The sequence below is a fragment of the Mastomys coucha genome, unplaced genomic scaffold (assembly GCF_008632895.1).
Source record: "Mastomys coucha isolate ucsf_1 unplaced genomic scaffold, UCSF_Mcou_1 pScaffold23, whole genome shotgun sequence".
Lineage (NCBI taxonomy): Eukaryota > Metazoa > Chordata > Mammalia > Rodentia > Muridae > Mastomys > Mastomys coucha.
In genome coordinates this window covers 28997038-29010878 of record NW_022196906.1, presented here as the reverse complement: position 1 = coordinate 29010878, position 13841 = coordinate 28997038, and the positions used below count along the sequence as shown (strand labels likewise).

At 48.8% G+C, this 13841-nt stretch overlaps 1 protein-coding gene across 5 annotated transcripts in view; it reads right to left on the bottom strand.

Moving 5' to 3' along the window:
- Positions 1-1731: 1731 nt before the first annotated feature.
- The window catches only part of Kirrel3 (kirre like nephrin family adhesion molecule 3), a 553650-nt gene continuing 541540 nt past the window's right edge, over positions 1732-13841 (bottom strand). For 2 of the 5 annotated variants that reach the window (XM_031344058.1, XM_031344061.1), the window contains exons 13-17: positions 13075-13110; positions 9720-9902; positions 8310-8419; positions 3788-3874; positions 1732-3256 (exon numbers count right to left, since the gene is read on the bottom strand). In XM_031344058.1, the coding sequence (XP_031199918.1) occupies positions 2813-3256; positions 3788-3874; positions 8310-8419; positions 9720-9902; positions 13075-13110 (860 nt within the window). In that variant the 3' untranslated portion in view covers positions 1732-2812. The remainder of the gene's footprint in view (positions 3257-3787; positions 3875-8309; positions 8420-9719; positions 9903-13074; positions 13111-13841) is intronic. The other 3 variants (XM_031344060.1, XM_031344059.1, XM_031344062.1) reach the window with 3 other exon arrangements.

The window sequence follows — 13841 nt, the reverse complement described above, 5'->3', positions numbered from 1 at the left end:
AGAAAGAATGGATACTTCCACCCTATAAGTTCAATGTGTGTGTGTATTTGAGACATGGAGGGAGAGAAGAGAAAAAAGAGGGGGGAGAGAAGAGAGAAGAGGAAGAAGAGGAAGAGGAGGAAGAGGAAAGAGAAGGAGGAGGAGAAGAGGAAGATGAGAAGAAGAGGATGAGAAGAAGAGGAGGAGAAGAAGAAGAGGAGGAGGAGAAGAGAAGGAGGAGAAGAAGAAGAGGAGGAGAAGAGGAGGAGGAAGAAGAAGAAGAAGAAGAAGAAGAAGAAGAAGAAGAAGAAGAAGAAGAAGAAGAAGAAGAAGGAGAAGAAGAAGAAGAAGAAGAGGAGGAGGAGGAGGAAGAGATGGAGGAGGAGGGGAAGGAGGAGGAAGAGGAGTTAGAGGAAGAAGAAGAAGAAGAAGAAGAAGAAGAAGGAGAAGAAGAAGAAGAAGAAGAGGAGGAGGAAGAGGAGGAGGAGGAGGAGGAGGAGAAGGAAGAGGAAGAGGAGGAGGAGGAGAAGGAAGAGGAGGAGGGGAAGGAGGAGGAAGAGGAGTTAGAGGAAGAAGAAGAAGAGGAGGAAGAGGAGGAGGAGGAAAAGGAAGAGGAGGAGGAGAAGGAGGAGGAGGGTCTAGAGGGTATGCTGTGGTCAGGATTAGGAAGTAGCTTACCCCACCATATCCAAGTGAAAGATCAGGGGAAATTAATGGGTCAATCCTCTTAAATCATTTCTTTCTTATCCTGACACATGAAGGTGGTTAACATGTAGAATGGTCTTTGTTCCCCATTGGCAAAGGGTGAATGCATATGAGAAGAGGTAATTCTTGTTGAGATGAACCTAGAGAGGATAGGGTTCAGCAATCCTAGAGCCTATGACAAGCCAGAATGGTACCAGCAGCAGGATGCAGGGTTTGAGTACATACTTTGATTTCTGATGGGTTTCGAATCCTTCTGTCTTGGGGACAGCAAAGGATGATATCAAGGGAACTGAATTTTGAAGCATTAGGAAATATAATTGAAGTAGAAAGTTAGTCTGAGTGAAGTAGCTGTAAAGGCTACGCATAAGATAAAAGGTTAGGATCACCCAAGGAAACAGAGTATGGCTAAGTACAAATATGATGACGAGGAATCTCATGGTGGGTAAGAACCCCCAAAAAGGTTTCAGAAGACAAGTCAAAATCTGGTGAGGACCTCCCATCCTTAGGAACAATTTGAGTTCTTGAGAGTTCCATCCAAACCACACTCCCTGAACTAGAACACTAATTCACTTGTCCTGTCTACTATGATGATGTTTAGTTTTCTACCTAAGCGAGAATACTCTGGGATTTATTTTTCTTTTTGAGTCTTATACTTGAATGTTAGAGTATTGATGGTGATCTACAGTCTTTCAAGAGGCCCTGCTTCTTGTAAAAGGATAGAAGGATCTGGCCAGTGTCCAAAGTCATGGTACTGACTTAGCTGTATTGAAGTTGGTGTTTGGTGAAACCTGTTTTTTCCCCCTCTAATGTAATCCACAAACAGAGAATTAACTTGTAGGTTCTATTATGACCCAAACTAGCCCCAACAATGATCTTCCCTCCCTGAGAAAAACTGAAGTGAAGCAAACAAAACATAACACAACAACAACAACAACAAAAAAACCCAACCAACCAACCAACCAAAAACCCCGAGCTCCCACAATGTATTTGGACTCTTGGGGTCTTCCTGAGGCACATGCAGAAACAAAAGCACAGAACAGATTTTTGGGGGGTAATGGCCCTAACATTTATTCTTAAGTGGGGAGTGATGGGAAGGAGAGGTGAAGGAAACTGTTCCTCTTGCACACAGAGTCCTGTCTACTGGAGAATGGATTGTTTATTGTTCCTTGCGGTCATCAGCTGAAAGAGTCTGTCTCATCCTTCAGCCTAGACTTCAGCACCCTCTCAAACCTACATCACCCAGGAAGCACGTTGCAATAACTGTTCAACAAACCCTGAACAGAGAAGTTCTCACGCTCCTTGGATTAGCTCGATTGTGCTGTGGGAAGGAAGAGAGAACACAGAGCAGGGGGTGAGGGTGAGGGCGAGGGCTCTGAACTGCACAGCCTGGCACAGAGTGTGTTGGGCCAGTTGTTCTCCAGGCATTCACATTCTCCCTCCTTCCCTTCCTCAGCTCTGAGGACACCAGACTCTGATGGGCCAGTCCCACCACGGAGCTCAGAGGCCTCAAGTCCAAGAACAGAACTGCAAGAATACAGACACAAACACCAAACAAAGTGGGGGTAAGCTCCCAGGCAAAAGCTCCTTTGGTCAGGGTCGGTTTTTTTTTTTTTTTTTTGTTTGTTTGTTTTGTTTGTTTGTTTGTTTGTTTTTTTCCAGGCCCCAGCCTCTGTGGTATGGGCTGTGCACAGTGGGGAGGCTGAGGTCTCCGGAGCAGCTCAGTGCTGGGAAAAAGTCCTCTGTTCCCCAAGGCTGTAAGGAATACAGCCACCAGGGATGGCTTATGGGCAGCAAGAGGAGCTAGTAGAGTGGATGGCAGTTTCATAAAAGCAAAGTTCTAGCTGCCACTAGTGCCCATGGGAGGACAAAGTTGTTGAGGGACTTTTAGGGAAGAGCAAGAGACAGAGACCCTGAGCACAGTGCACTCAGCTGCATATTCTCCATTTCCCACCTGGGAGCCAGATTTGTGCTTGATCAGAGCTTCGAAGGAAGGTGTTAATAGAGGTGCTTGGAGGCCACCCTGGAAGTGGCCGGTTCTAGGGTCCTCTGCAAAGTAGCCCCAGTCCTTGGAGAATGAGAATGTACCCTGTCCTCCTCCTTGGCCCATCCCCACCACAGTGCGTGGTCCTCAGACGTGAGTCTGCATCCGCCGCTGCAGGGGTCGACTGGGGTCGGAGTTCTGGGAAGAGGACTGGGAATGGTGGGAAGAGGAGGCAGAAGCCTTGCTGGCCTTGTCAAACTGCACATAGCCATCTTGCTTGCCGCTGCTGCTGACGCTGCTGTCACACTGTGTGTCCAGGAAGGAGCTGCTGTCGCTGAGGGAGCCCCTCTGAAACTCTCGCTCACAAAGCTCAATGGAAGAGCTGCCCATGCCCAACACGAACCTCTGTCCGTAGTCGTAGAGGCGGCCTTGGCCGCTCAAGGTGCTGTAGATGTTGGTGAAGGACATGCCTGTGGGCACACGCTGTTTGCCTGTTGGACGTAGGTCTGGCTGGCAGCTGGACAAGGAGATGGTAGGAGTTGAATGGTGTTCTTTGAAGGTGTTGACGCTATAGTAGCCATTGGTGGGGTCCTGGGTAGACAAGAACAAGAGGCATTTCACCAGGGATCCTACCACTAACTGTGGCAGGGGCCAGGCTGGCCAAACTTTGCACAGGGAAGGCAAGGGGGGAGGGAAGGATTGGGGAGGAAGGGCACTGACCAGGATACAGCAAGGGTTAGCATGGCAGGGATGCTAGCAGACCCTAGCAGGTGCTCATTTGTCAGGAGGGAAGGTGATAGTGTTCTAGACCTGGTTTACATGAGGGATAATGCAAGATCATTTGAAAAAACAGCCTTTAGTTGTTTTTGTGTATTTATCCAGAACATGAATACTGACTTCTAAAATCTATTTGTTATAAGACCTCAAGAGAGGAGAATTGTAGGAATCCATTCTTAGGTCAGACAAGGAGAGCAGCTACTTTCAGTCCCTTCCCCTTAGACAGTGGGTGACACCTGTCGCCAGGCTGGCCTTGAGCCCTTCCATTCTGCTGGCTGTGGTTTTTTGATTAGGTAAGGGACAGATGGGGCCATCATCTCTGTAGTCCACAGTGGCTGCTCTTACCTTCAGGTTCTGAAACTCCTTCTCCTCTTCTTTGAGGACCTCCAGCTGTTTCAGCACCGAGTCTTGTTGGAATTCACCCCGATCCATCTACAATCCAAAAATGGCTACTCAGTGCATAGAAGCTGAGCTCAACTCCACCTCCTCCCAGGAGAAGATGAAGAAATGAGCTCTAGGGATTGTCATTTGTATCCCCTGCATGTCCTGGACTGCAGAAAGGCAGGTGAAACAGTTGGATACAGTTCCAGACCTCAGTAATATTCTGGAAACCCTCATGTCAGGGCAGAGATAGGAGGTGGGACTGGATGAAGCACTGGTATAACTGTGAGGCCATGTTTTCTTCCACCGAGCAGGGACATCTCCAGACCTCTCATTTGAATATTTGTTGAAAGCTTCTGGCCAGGCCCTGCACTAAGGGCCCTGTATATACACAGTAAGATGCAGTATGACAGCTCTGCTCATCAGGGAGATGCACTTGAGATAAGTAAGTACCCACAGAACATCAACACCAGCTATACAGCAAGTTCTTTTTGGCAGTCTTTCAATCAGTGCTAGAATGTTGGAAGGAATCCCAGTGGAGATGCTGGCAACATTGGTGCTATGGATTGGATCTGAACTATCTCCCCAAAGGCCATGTGTTCAAGGCTTAGTATCCCCATGATGTGGCACTATTAGGAGGTAGCGCTTAGTAGAAGGGAGTGAGGTCACTGGAGGTGTGCCCTATAAGAGGCCACTGGAACCAGGCCCCTCTTGTCTCTTCTTGCTTCCTGGCCAGCATGAGGTAGACAGTCTTCTCTGCTGCATGCTTTTGTAGTGATATTCTGCCTTGATGCAGGTCTGAAGGCATCAGGGCCACATGAACATGAACTGAAACCATGGGCCAAAAGAAACTGTTTCTCTTTTATCTTATTTTTTAGTTAATCTCTCTCTCTATATATATCTATATATCTATATATGTGTGTGTACAAATACACACATATATATATATAGTGTGTGTGGGGGCATCAAATGACATTTCTTTAGGTGTTGGTTCTCTCTTTTCCCTGTGGTTCTGGGGTTCAGACTCAGGTGGTCTGGCTTGAGCATCACTGGCTTTTGCCCCATGAGTCATCTTAGCAGTGCTGGCTTTGTTGTTGCTGCTTTGAGACAGGGATTCACTTTGTAGCTCAAGTTGAAGTTGACTTGTGGCAAACTTCCTGCTTCCACTCAGTGTCCTGAGTCCTGGGTTAGAGGTATGAGCCACTACGCTTTTTCCCCTCCTTTTTGTGTGTGTTGTGTATATAACTCTGTGTAAAAAAGTTGTGTGTGTGTGTGTGTGTGTCAGAGGGTGACGTTGAGTATCTTTTAAAAACATACTCCATCTTATTTTCTGATGCAGGGTTGCTAACTGAGCCCAGAGCTCACCAGTGTAGTTAGCCTGGCTGGTCAGTGAGCCCAAGAGCTCCACCTTCTGTCTCCACCTCCTCAAGATTTTGATTGCTGATGCTTGCTTTTTTCACATGAGTTCTGAGAAAATTGAACTCAGGTCCTCATGTTTGTGTGTCAAAACACCATATGGACTGGGCCATCCCGCAGCCCTGATTTTCTCAGTATTCTGTCATAGCAACAGAAAGCTGACTAGCAAAATAGGTCCCACCCCTTCCTCACATCAGTGACTCAAACGAACCAGAAAGCTGTCTTCCTTGACGTGTGCCAAACATCCTTAGGGGAAAGGTCCTGTTCCCTTCCAATCCCCAGCACACCTTGGTTTTAGGACCTTGCATATTGTGGGCACTGACCAGCATATTTCTGGCCATAGTGAGTGCAGTGATTGGTCTTTGTGACTGAGTAAGCAACTGAGCTCCAAATCACAGAGTAAAGAGGTATAAGACCAAGACAAAGCTTCCACAGTGCACAGCAGATGTATAAAGTGATCAGGGACCACAGGGATGCTCTTCCTCCGACATAAGTTGTGTGACTCCTGCAGGGCCACTCCTACAGTGGCACTCCGGGCTCAGGCTCCCACCCAGCTTGTTGAGCAGGGTGTTTTGTTTGTCTCTTGCATCTCAGTCCTGTGGGCCAATGTGCCTCCTTCCTGTTATTCCCCTACTAATTGCATTACTTTTTTTTTTCACTTTTCCAGTAAATGTACTGGTTCCATCTAAATTGTTATTGTTCTTTCCCACCAGATATAACATCTAAGGCACTTCCCCTTGATGATGGAGTATTTCCCAGATCATAGGATATAAAATCTCCCAGTGTGGAGAAAGGGGATCAGTGAATATCTTCCCAGGGGACAGACTAGCTACAGAGCCTCAGCAAGTCCCTTCTGTCAAATTTATCCCCTCTGCTCTGCTCCAAATTCTCAGGAACACCTGCCCTCTTCCTGAGGGCATGACTTGGAGACAAAAGGAAGACCTCCTTGGGAGAGAACTAAAGAGCCCATCAGGGATGAGGGGTGGGCGTGATGAAGCTTAGTCAGTATCATTCCTTCTTAGGCATGGGATGTGGTTTCCATCCTGTGTGAAGGAGTGCTCTGCTATGTCAGGTACTGTGTCAGGGAGGCCCAGGGGAAATACATGACCTTTGACCTTAAGGAGCTCTGGAGTATCTAGAGAGGCTCCCTTGGCCCACGGTGGGCTGTCAAAGAGGCTCAAGGGGAGTTCAGCAAAAAACAAAACCAAAAACACTGCACAGCTCGCCAGTATGTGAGGAGAGGGCAGGCTGAGAAAATCTTGGAGTGGATGACATTTGAACCAATTCTTATTGCAGGGTATAAAATTTATCAGAGAAGTCAACAGGGAGAAGGACCGTGGGTCTTTGATGTATAAAGGACACCTAGACCAGGAATCACCAGTACTTGGTGTGTCTGGAAAGCCAGGTATGTCTGGCTGGAAGATGGAACTAGAAAGATTGGCAAGTGCCTTGACGCAAAGGGCCTGATGACATTTTGGGTAGCTGGGCTTCTCCCAGCAGACATGGAAACCACTGTGGGACTTCAGTAGATTGTCACAGGACCAGATTTACATCTGATATTTTATTTAGCTTGAGACAGAGTCTCATTTATTGTTAGTTCAGGCTGGGCTCAGGGTCATAGAGATACTACTGTTCCTGCCTCCTGAGCGCTGGGGTTACAGGCGTGGGCCGCCAGATTTGTGTTTCAGAATGATACTTTTTGCAAGGCCATGGAAGATGGATTGTGACAAGTGCCCAAAGCCAAGTTCCATTGCGGGGGTCGGGGTGGGGTTGTTGCAGTGGTTTGGGGGGCAAGGCCCAAAATAAGGCTGTGACTATGGAGGAGAGATGGGGCATCTAGTTGAGACATCTTTTTGAAGCAGAACTGACAGACCCTGACAATCAATTGACTCGAGAAAGTATAACAGAGAGAAAAGTCAGTTCCACTCATGAAACACTGAGCCTCTGCTAGGGATGAAGGCAGCAGTTGCTCCCCATCTAGTGGGTGAATTTAGAGCAGCACAGTTGTTAGCAATCCTTGGGCTCTTGCAGGCAGGCCTCTGTATTCCTAGGTTCTACACAGCCGATTCATCCAACCATGGATCAAAAATATTTAGGGAAAATTGCCTGTATTGCACGTGCATATTTTACTCACCATTAATCCTTAAACAATATGATACAGTAATTGTTTACATAGCATTTACATTGCACTTCATAAATAGAGATGATTTATGTATATGAGAGGAAGCGGGGAACATCTGTATAAATGTTATATAACATTTTATGCAAGAGATTTGTACACATTCAGATTTGGGTATCTGGGAACTATAGGACAGAACTCTGTACATATGTTGAGGGGAGACTCTACTGTACCCCATACGTACTCAGGTTGTTAGTTACCCTGTAATCCTGATGATGACCCTGTATATTACGTGTTCATGTTCATTTCACAGATGGGGGTCACTGGGGCTCAGAGAAGCCCCGTCCTTTAGTCCTTGCTGTCTTGTCACTGTTCCCAGATATGACCACCATGATAGAATGTGTTTTCTGAGCTTCCTGCATAGTTGACTGGGCTTCTTCCGGGATAGCTGGGAGGATTCTGGTTCTTGCAGAGAGGATCATCAAGAGGAGGTGCCAATTTGGTGTTGTTGGAGATGTTTTGCATTTTCTTTTAGTTGGATATCCAGTTCCCAAGAAGAAACCAGGATTTCTGGTAGACGTGTGTGTGTGTGTGTGTGTGTGTGTGTGTGTGTGTGTGTGTGTGTGAAGGGGGAAGAGGAGAAAAAAATGCATCAAATATCTATACCATGCCCCTCCTGGTGTGAGACTGTACATAGCCACACATGGGAATTCAAGCACAGGTTCTTTCCTTATTCAATGGTCAGGATCCAGGTCAAGTATTGCATCAAAGATATCTTTGAATCTCCCCCATCACTTCATAGATGCATAAATAAATGCTCATTGGCTGAGTGTATGCCTGGCTCACTTCAGGGGCAGGAGGGCTTTGCTTAGATGCGCTGCCTGTCAGCAGTGGAGAGCATCAGGGAGTCTGTGTTCTCAGGATGGAGTGGGGCCTAGGCAGCGCTCTTACCATCAGCTGCTTGATGGTGGTGTGGTCCTCAGCCTCCCGGCCAGAAGCTGGCTCCTTATGCACAATCTCCACTCGAATATCATTTTTGGCTGATACAACACCTTTGAGATCTGGACATAAGATAGGAAAGTGTAGGACAAAAAATTCAGTTCTCATCCTTTGGCAAGGGACTCCAACTGCCCCACAACCCCCTGCTGCCACCTCCTCCCCCCAACCCCAATCAGCTCAGACTCTGAAACTTCAGTTTTGCAGGTCCCCACCCATATAGACCTTCTGTAGAGATCGACTGTTGGCTGGAAGGGCCTCAAAGACTGGTCATGTGGGCCACCTAGCTTCTGCAGCATGTCCTGTGGTTGGAGAGGTTGTCCTCATCCATCCCTCTACCTCATCTGGCCGGGATCTGTCACCCTGAGTCCCTACTTACTTTGAGAAGTCTTCTCTGACTATTGCTACCTGGATTTGAGCTCTCCATTTATTTATAGGGCCACAAATCTTAATGCTAAAAAGACCTTAAGGTCTCTCAGCCAACCCAGGGCACACAGAGGTCTAGCTTCCCAGAACTGCAGGAGCAGCCTGTTAGACAAATCTTGTTGAAATATGCTCCCTTGTCATGACCATGGAGAGGCAGCAAGGGAGGTTTCAAGGCTATTGTGTTGGATGGTCGCAGGTGGCAAGGCTGCTCAGCTGGGAATGGAGGATATGTGAGGGGGATCAGCGGCTTCCTCTAACAAATGAAGAATGTGAGGTGGTCATAACTTGTTGTGGTGACTCAGTGGATTCTGATCCTAGAAGCTCAGAGGTGGTTGGGGGTCATATGAGCTATACCACCCCACTGTCTAATATCACCAGTAAGGAAATGGAGGCTGTAAATACATATGACTTGCCCAGGGTCACAGAGTAGAAGATTCCATTTCTCCTGTCTTCTTCAACTCATCTCTGCCATCCTACCTCTCCCTTACTCCTGCCAATCACATATAACTCCAGAGCAGAGTCCAGTACAGAGGCTCCATGTCTATACATTCTTTAAGAGTGTCCTGGCCCTAGAACTGTATTGCTAAAGATGAAAGACCTTGAAAAGCCTGTCCAGGGCAATTCTTCACACGCTTTTGTGCCCTGTGTGGGTGACTTGCTTTTCAGGTTAAGCTAGCAGTCTTTGCAGAGCAAGGAGGGTCAAACCACCTTGTTCCCTCTGAGGTTTTCTATACACTCCAAATAACAGCACTGTGTGTCCAACCCAAAGTGCTAGTGGCCTGTCCTGCTGCATGGAGGCCAGTTGAGTTCGGGTCAGCCTCAACAGGGTTCCCACTTGCTGCCAGACACCCTCCAGGTGCATAACAATACATCATACCCATCCCTGCCCCAGGAGCTCACAACAATGTTGTGGCCCCTGTTCTTTGTACTCCTGCTTACTTGCTCTCCTGGGCAGTCTAAGCCTGGCCTTTTTCTCTGTCCCCCTCCCTGAGATCCCGGGTCTCCCTCCCGTACTTCTCTGGGAACGGGCACAGCAGAAGGCCACAATGGTTGCCATTAGGACGAGGAAGGCCACGCCAGCTCCTACGGCCACCCCAATGATGACGGCCATTGGTACAGACTCTGCGGGAAGGAAACAGACAGGGCTGATAAGGGAAGGAGAAAACTACTGTCCTGCTAGGGCCCCACCCAGTCCCTCAGGTGCAGCCCCTGCCAAGCTGGGGCCAGACCACTGCCATGTGGGACCCCCTTGGGAATGCCTTGGTGGGCCTGGGCAGGCACAGACAGTTCAATAGGGGTTAGCTCTGGATAGGAATGTTGAGTCTGGGTAGGGGACATAGGGTAGGTGGAGAATAGGGAGGAGCCAGGGGGAGGGGTAGAAGCTAGAACAGGGTAGAGAGCCAGGGAGAGGAAAACTGGAGATGTAGGACGAGGCTAGCCTAATTTAACTCTCTTCAGCAGTAAGGGAGGGATCTATAATGCATGTAGTGGTTAATGAGTCATAAGTCCATGGCTTTCCTTTTGACAACAACAATAATGACAACAACAAAGGCAATAGCTCCTCCTTGCTTATCTAGTTCTTTCCTTCCCTTTCTGTGCAACAAGGTGGGTACATACTGACAACCAGCTCTCAGGGTTTTCAGCTCTGAGGCAACTTCCCTCTGGCCTGCTGAGAATCAGGACCTACACCCCACACATGCCCAAGTCTTGGGATCAGGGCATGTCCATCACAGCTTCCTTGCTACCACAATTCTCAGGAGAAATGTCCCTTCCTTTTTCTTTACCTCCGTACTCTACTCCTTCAAGGCCAGCCCTTTAACATCCACCATCTGTTCCCATCCCAAAGGGTACAGAACTCTCACCCTGGCTCATTCCCCAGTCTGCCTCCAGCCCTTGCCAAATGAGCAGGAATAGCAGGCGATGTTATGGGGGCAGGGAGACTGCTTTTCTGTAAGCTCTGCACCTCTCTATGGATGCACATGCACCCTGAGCACATGACTTTAGGCCCTGAGTAGTCTCTCTGTAGCCCTGAACAGCTCTTAGAAATTCTGAGGAAGGGTGAAATTGGATTATAATGAACTTAAGCCTCTCATTTGGGAAGGACACTGAAGTCCAAAGAGATCAACAACTCATTCATGGACACACGTGTGCCTTCTGTGTGTGAACGAGGTCAATCCAGGTCTTCTCCTCCTCCTAACTCCACCCCACTGATCTCTGTATCACATGGTATTCTCCGGACTGCTGCCTGGTTGTGTCCCTTGCTCTATCACACCTTCTGAGCATCTTACCCCATGTCTCCTTGTCTCTTGTCTGTAAAATGAAATAGTAATGGTGTGACTTTAGAGGTCTTTAAGGACTTTAGGTAAAAAAGTGAGAGGAAATGTCTTGGAGCAGAGCCAAGGGCTCAGCCTTCTTTAAGTGTTTGCCCCAGTTCCTTTGTGTGTGTAGGGAGGACAGTAGCAGACTTAACCCAGAGGAAATTTCTCCGAATGTCTGAGCTCCTTCCCCACCCACATTCATCAGTACAGCTTGGATGACCCGCAGAAGGCAAGGCGTTCTGGAGCCATGGTTAGAATATCACTGTTCTTTTTTTTTTTTTCTTTTGATGTTTTGGGAATGAAAACTCAGGGTTTCATGCATACTACCTGAGTGCTCTGCTCCCTGACCCCCATTTACTAAAGAGAAAGAAACACTGAAATTCAGGCCCCCAAGCTGTTGCTGCAAAGTAGGGTGCACCTATTAGACTGGCCCGGTGTCACAGTACCCCAGGATTCACACATGACTTCTCTTGTTACCTACCTACTAGTGGCCAAGACCTACAGAGGTGACAGGAGGTGACCAAGAGGAAGTAAGGATGGCAAGTCCCAAGGATTGGACTCAGAAATCGGGACCGGGGAAGAGAGATGAGATCTCAGCCAAGCTGGCTTTGGCAAACAGGTGTTCTTAGTTAAACCTCATTAGTCCTGTGGTTTGGATTTCTTTATTTTGTGTTTTCTCTAGCACTTGTGGGATTCCTAGCGCGTTTCCTAAGGAAAACTCAGGGGTATCCCTTCTCATCTCAGAGCCAAGGCATACTCTCTTAACATCCCCAGGCCTCAACTTTTCATCCATAACTCAGGGACCCGAGGCAGCAAAAGTATGGCCACTGCTGGCTTGGTTCCTCTAAGTCCCCATTTTCTTGCACTGTTAATAGCAGGGGGTGGGTGCATCTTGGGTAGGTGGGGGAGGGGGTGGGCAGAGGAGAGGGCTCTGTGAAGGCAGGTGGCATCCCCTACTTTTTCCTGGCCTCTTGGATTCTGACTTAGGTCACTTTCCCAGACCACTTCTTTCTGGACAGAACATTTCTTTGAATGGGACTGGGGAGGGATTTGACTTCCTTAGCTTCCTCTTCATCTGAAGAAGAGAACTAGGCATGAGGGGGCCTGAGCCACCAGAGGTGGAAGGAATATGAAATATGTGCCTGCCCAGGACCTGGACCTTTAGAGATCTGAAGATGTAGGTGGCAAATAATCGAATGCTGCCTCTGGATGGGCCACAAGGGCTCTGTGGGATGGTTGTAATCTAGATTGGTGCTCCGAGAAGGGCATGTGTGTCCAGGGAGTGGGGGAGGTAGACTCCATATATAGCTCATTAAAAGAGTGACAGAGGCCAGGCAAACAGTGTGGGCAGAGAACTGAGACAGAGGGCCCTCAGGCATTGGCCAGCCCTGTGGAGTAGGAATCACCAAGTCCTACTGTTCTCCCCTGGTGTCCTGCCTGGGCATTCAGAGGGAACAGTTGTCTAGATGGAACAAATCAACCCATGGAGCTTGATGACCACTTTGCTACGGGAGCCCTGGAGGGCCAGTGTCCAGCAGTGTTGGCTTGATGATGAGATGATGCTTCCATGGCAGGGATACAGGGAACAGGGGAGGCGGTGAGCCAGCAAGCATGGATGGAACAGGCCCCAAGCCCCTGGGGAGCAATGTTGAGCTGGTGAGGAGCAGAGTCAGGGAGGGCCTGGAAATAGAGGGAAGCTGGGGCGGGGATGGGAGCCAGGGCTTCTGAGGACAAAGGGTAGGAGGGAAGCAAGAGCTGCCTCCTGGAGAAGGAGCCCCGGGCTATGGTATCAGGCAGGCATTTGGGGTTCCTGGACGCCAGCGGGTGGGAGCCCCCTCCCACTGCTCTGACTGCACTGAGCCTTTGACACGGGGAGGACAGAGAACTTAGCAGCCTTCCTGCCCCCTTTTGAGCCCCTCCCCTATTAGCCGAGTCCCTCCCTCCATCCCGGGCAGTCTCTTCGGCTCCTTCCGTACCTGCTTCCAGCCCGGCTCCCGACTTCATTTCCGAACCTGTTTGGAAATAAAGCAAGCGTCCACAGCCAGGGCCTGGCTGGCCAGGGTGGGGACAGGGGATTGGTCACCTGGAGGGGTGAAGTGGGGGTTCCCTTCTCTGATATGTCTCTGGGACCGCTCCATAGATCCAGATTTCCCCAACTGAACTTGAGTTCATTCAGCCTTACGTGGCCCTCCGGAGCAGGGGCAGGGACAGAGAGAAAAGCCAAACCTGGAGGGGAGGTTTGGAGGATCGGGGAGGGGTGGGAGTGGGACTACTAAAGAAGGGCACAGGGTTAAGGGTATCAAGGGGAAGACAAAGAGGGAGGATAGGCAACAGGGCACCAGGGAGGTTTGGATGATGTGTGGATGGTATTATGCAAATTATATGCAAAGCGTTATGCAAAGCAGCACCTATTAGGAAGAGGTGTTTGGAGACACTGAGACATTTGATCTGTAGGTGTGATTACCGGCCACCTCGGGATTTATTGAGGCTTGTGGGGTCTGGCTGGGACCACTTGCTGGGCTTCCAACCTCTGATCCAGAGGTCCAGACCTGCTGAACACCACCCCTGAACCCCGTAGCTGGGAACTAGGTGGTCCAGTTTCAGGACCTAGTGCTACTGACTATGTGCCGAGTGAACTTCTCTGGACTAGCTCTTATCTTTCTGGCATTCTCCATTTGGTAGTCTGAGCTGGAGAACTTTAAATGGAAATTGGAGAGCTCTTTTTTTTTTTTTTTTTTTTTTT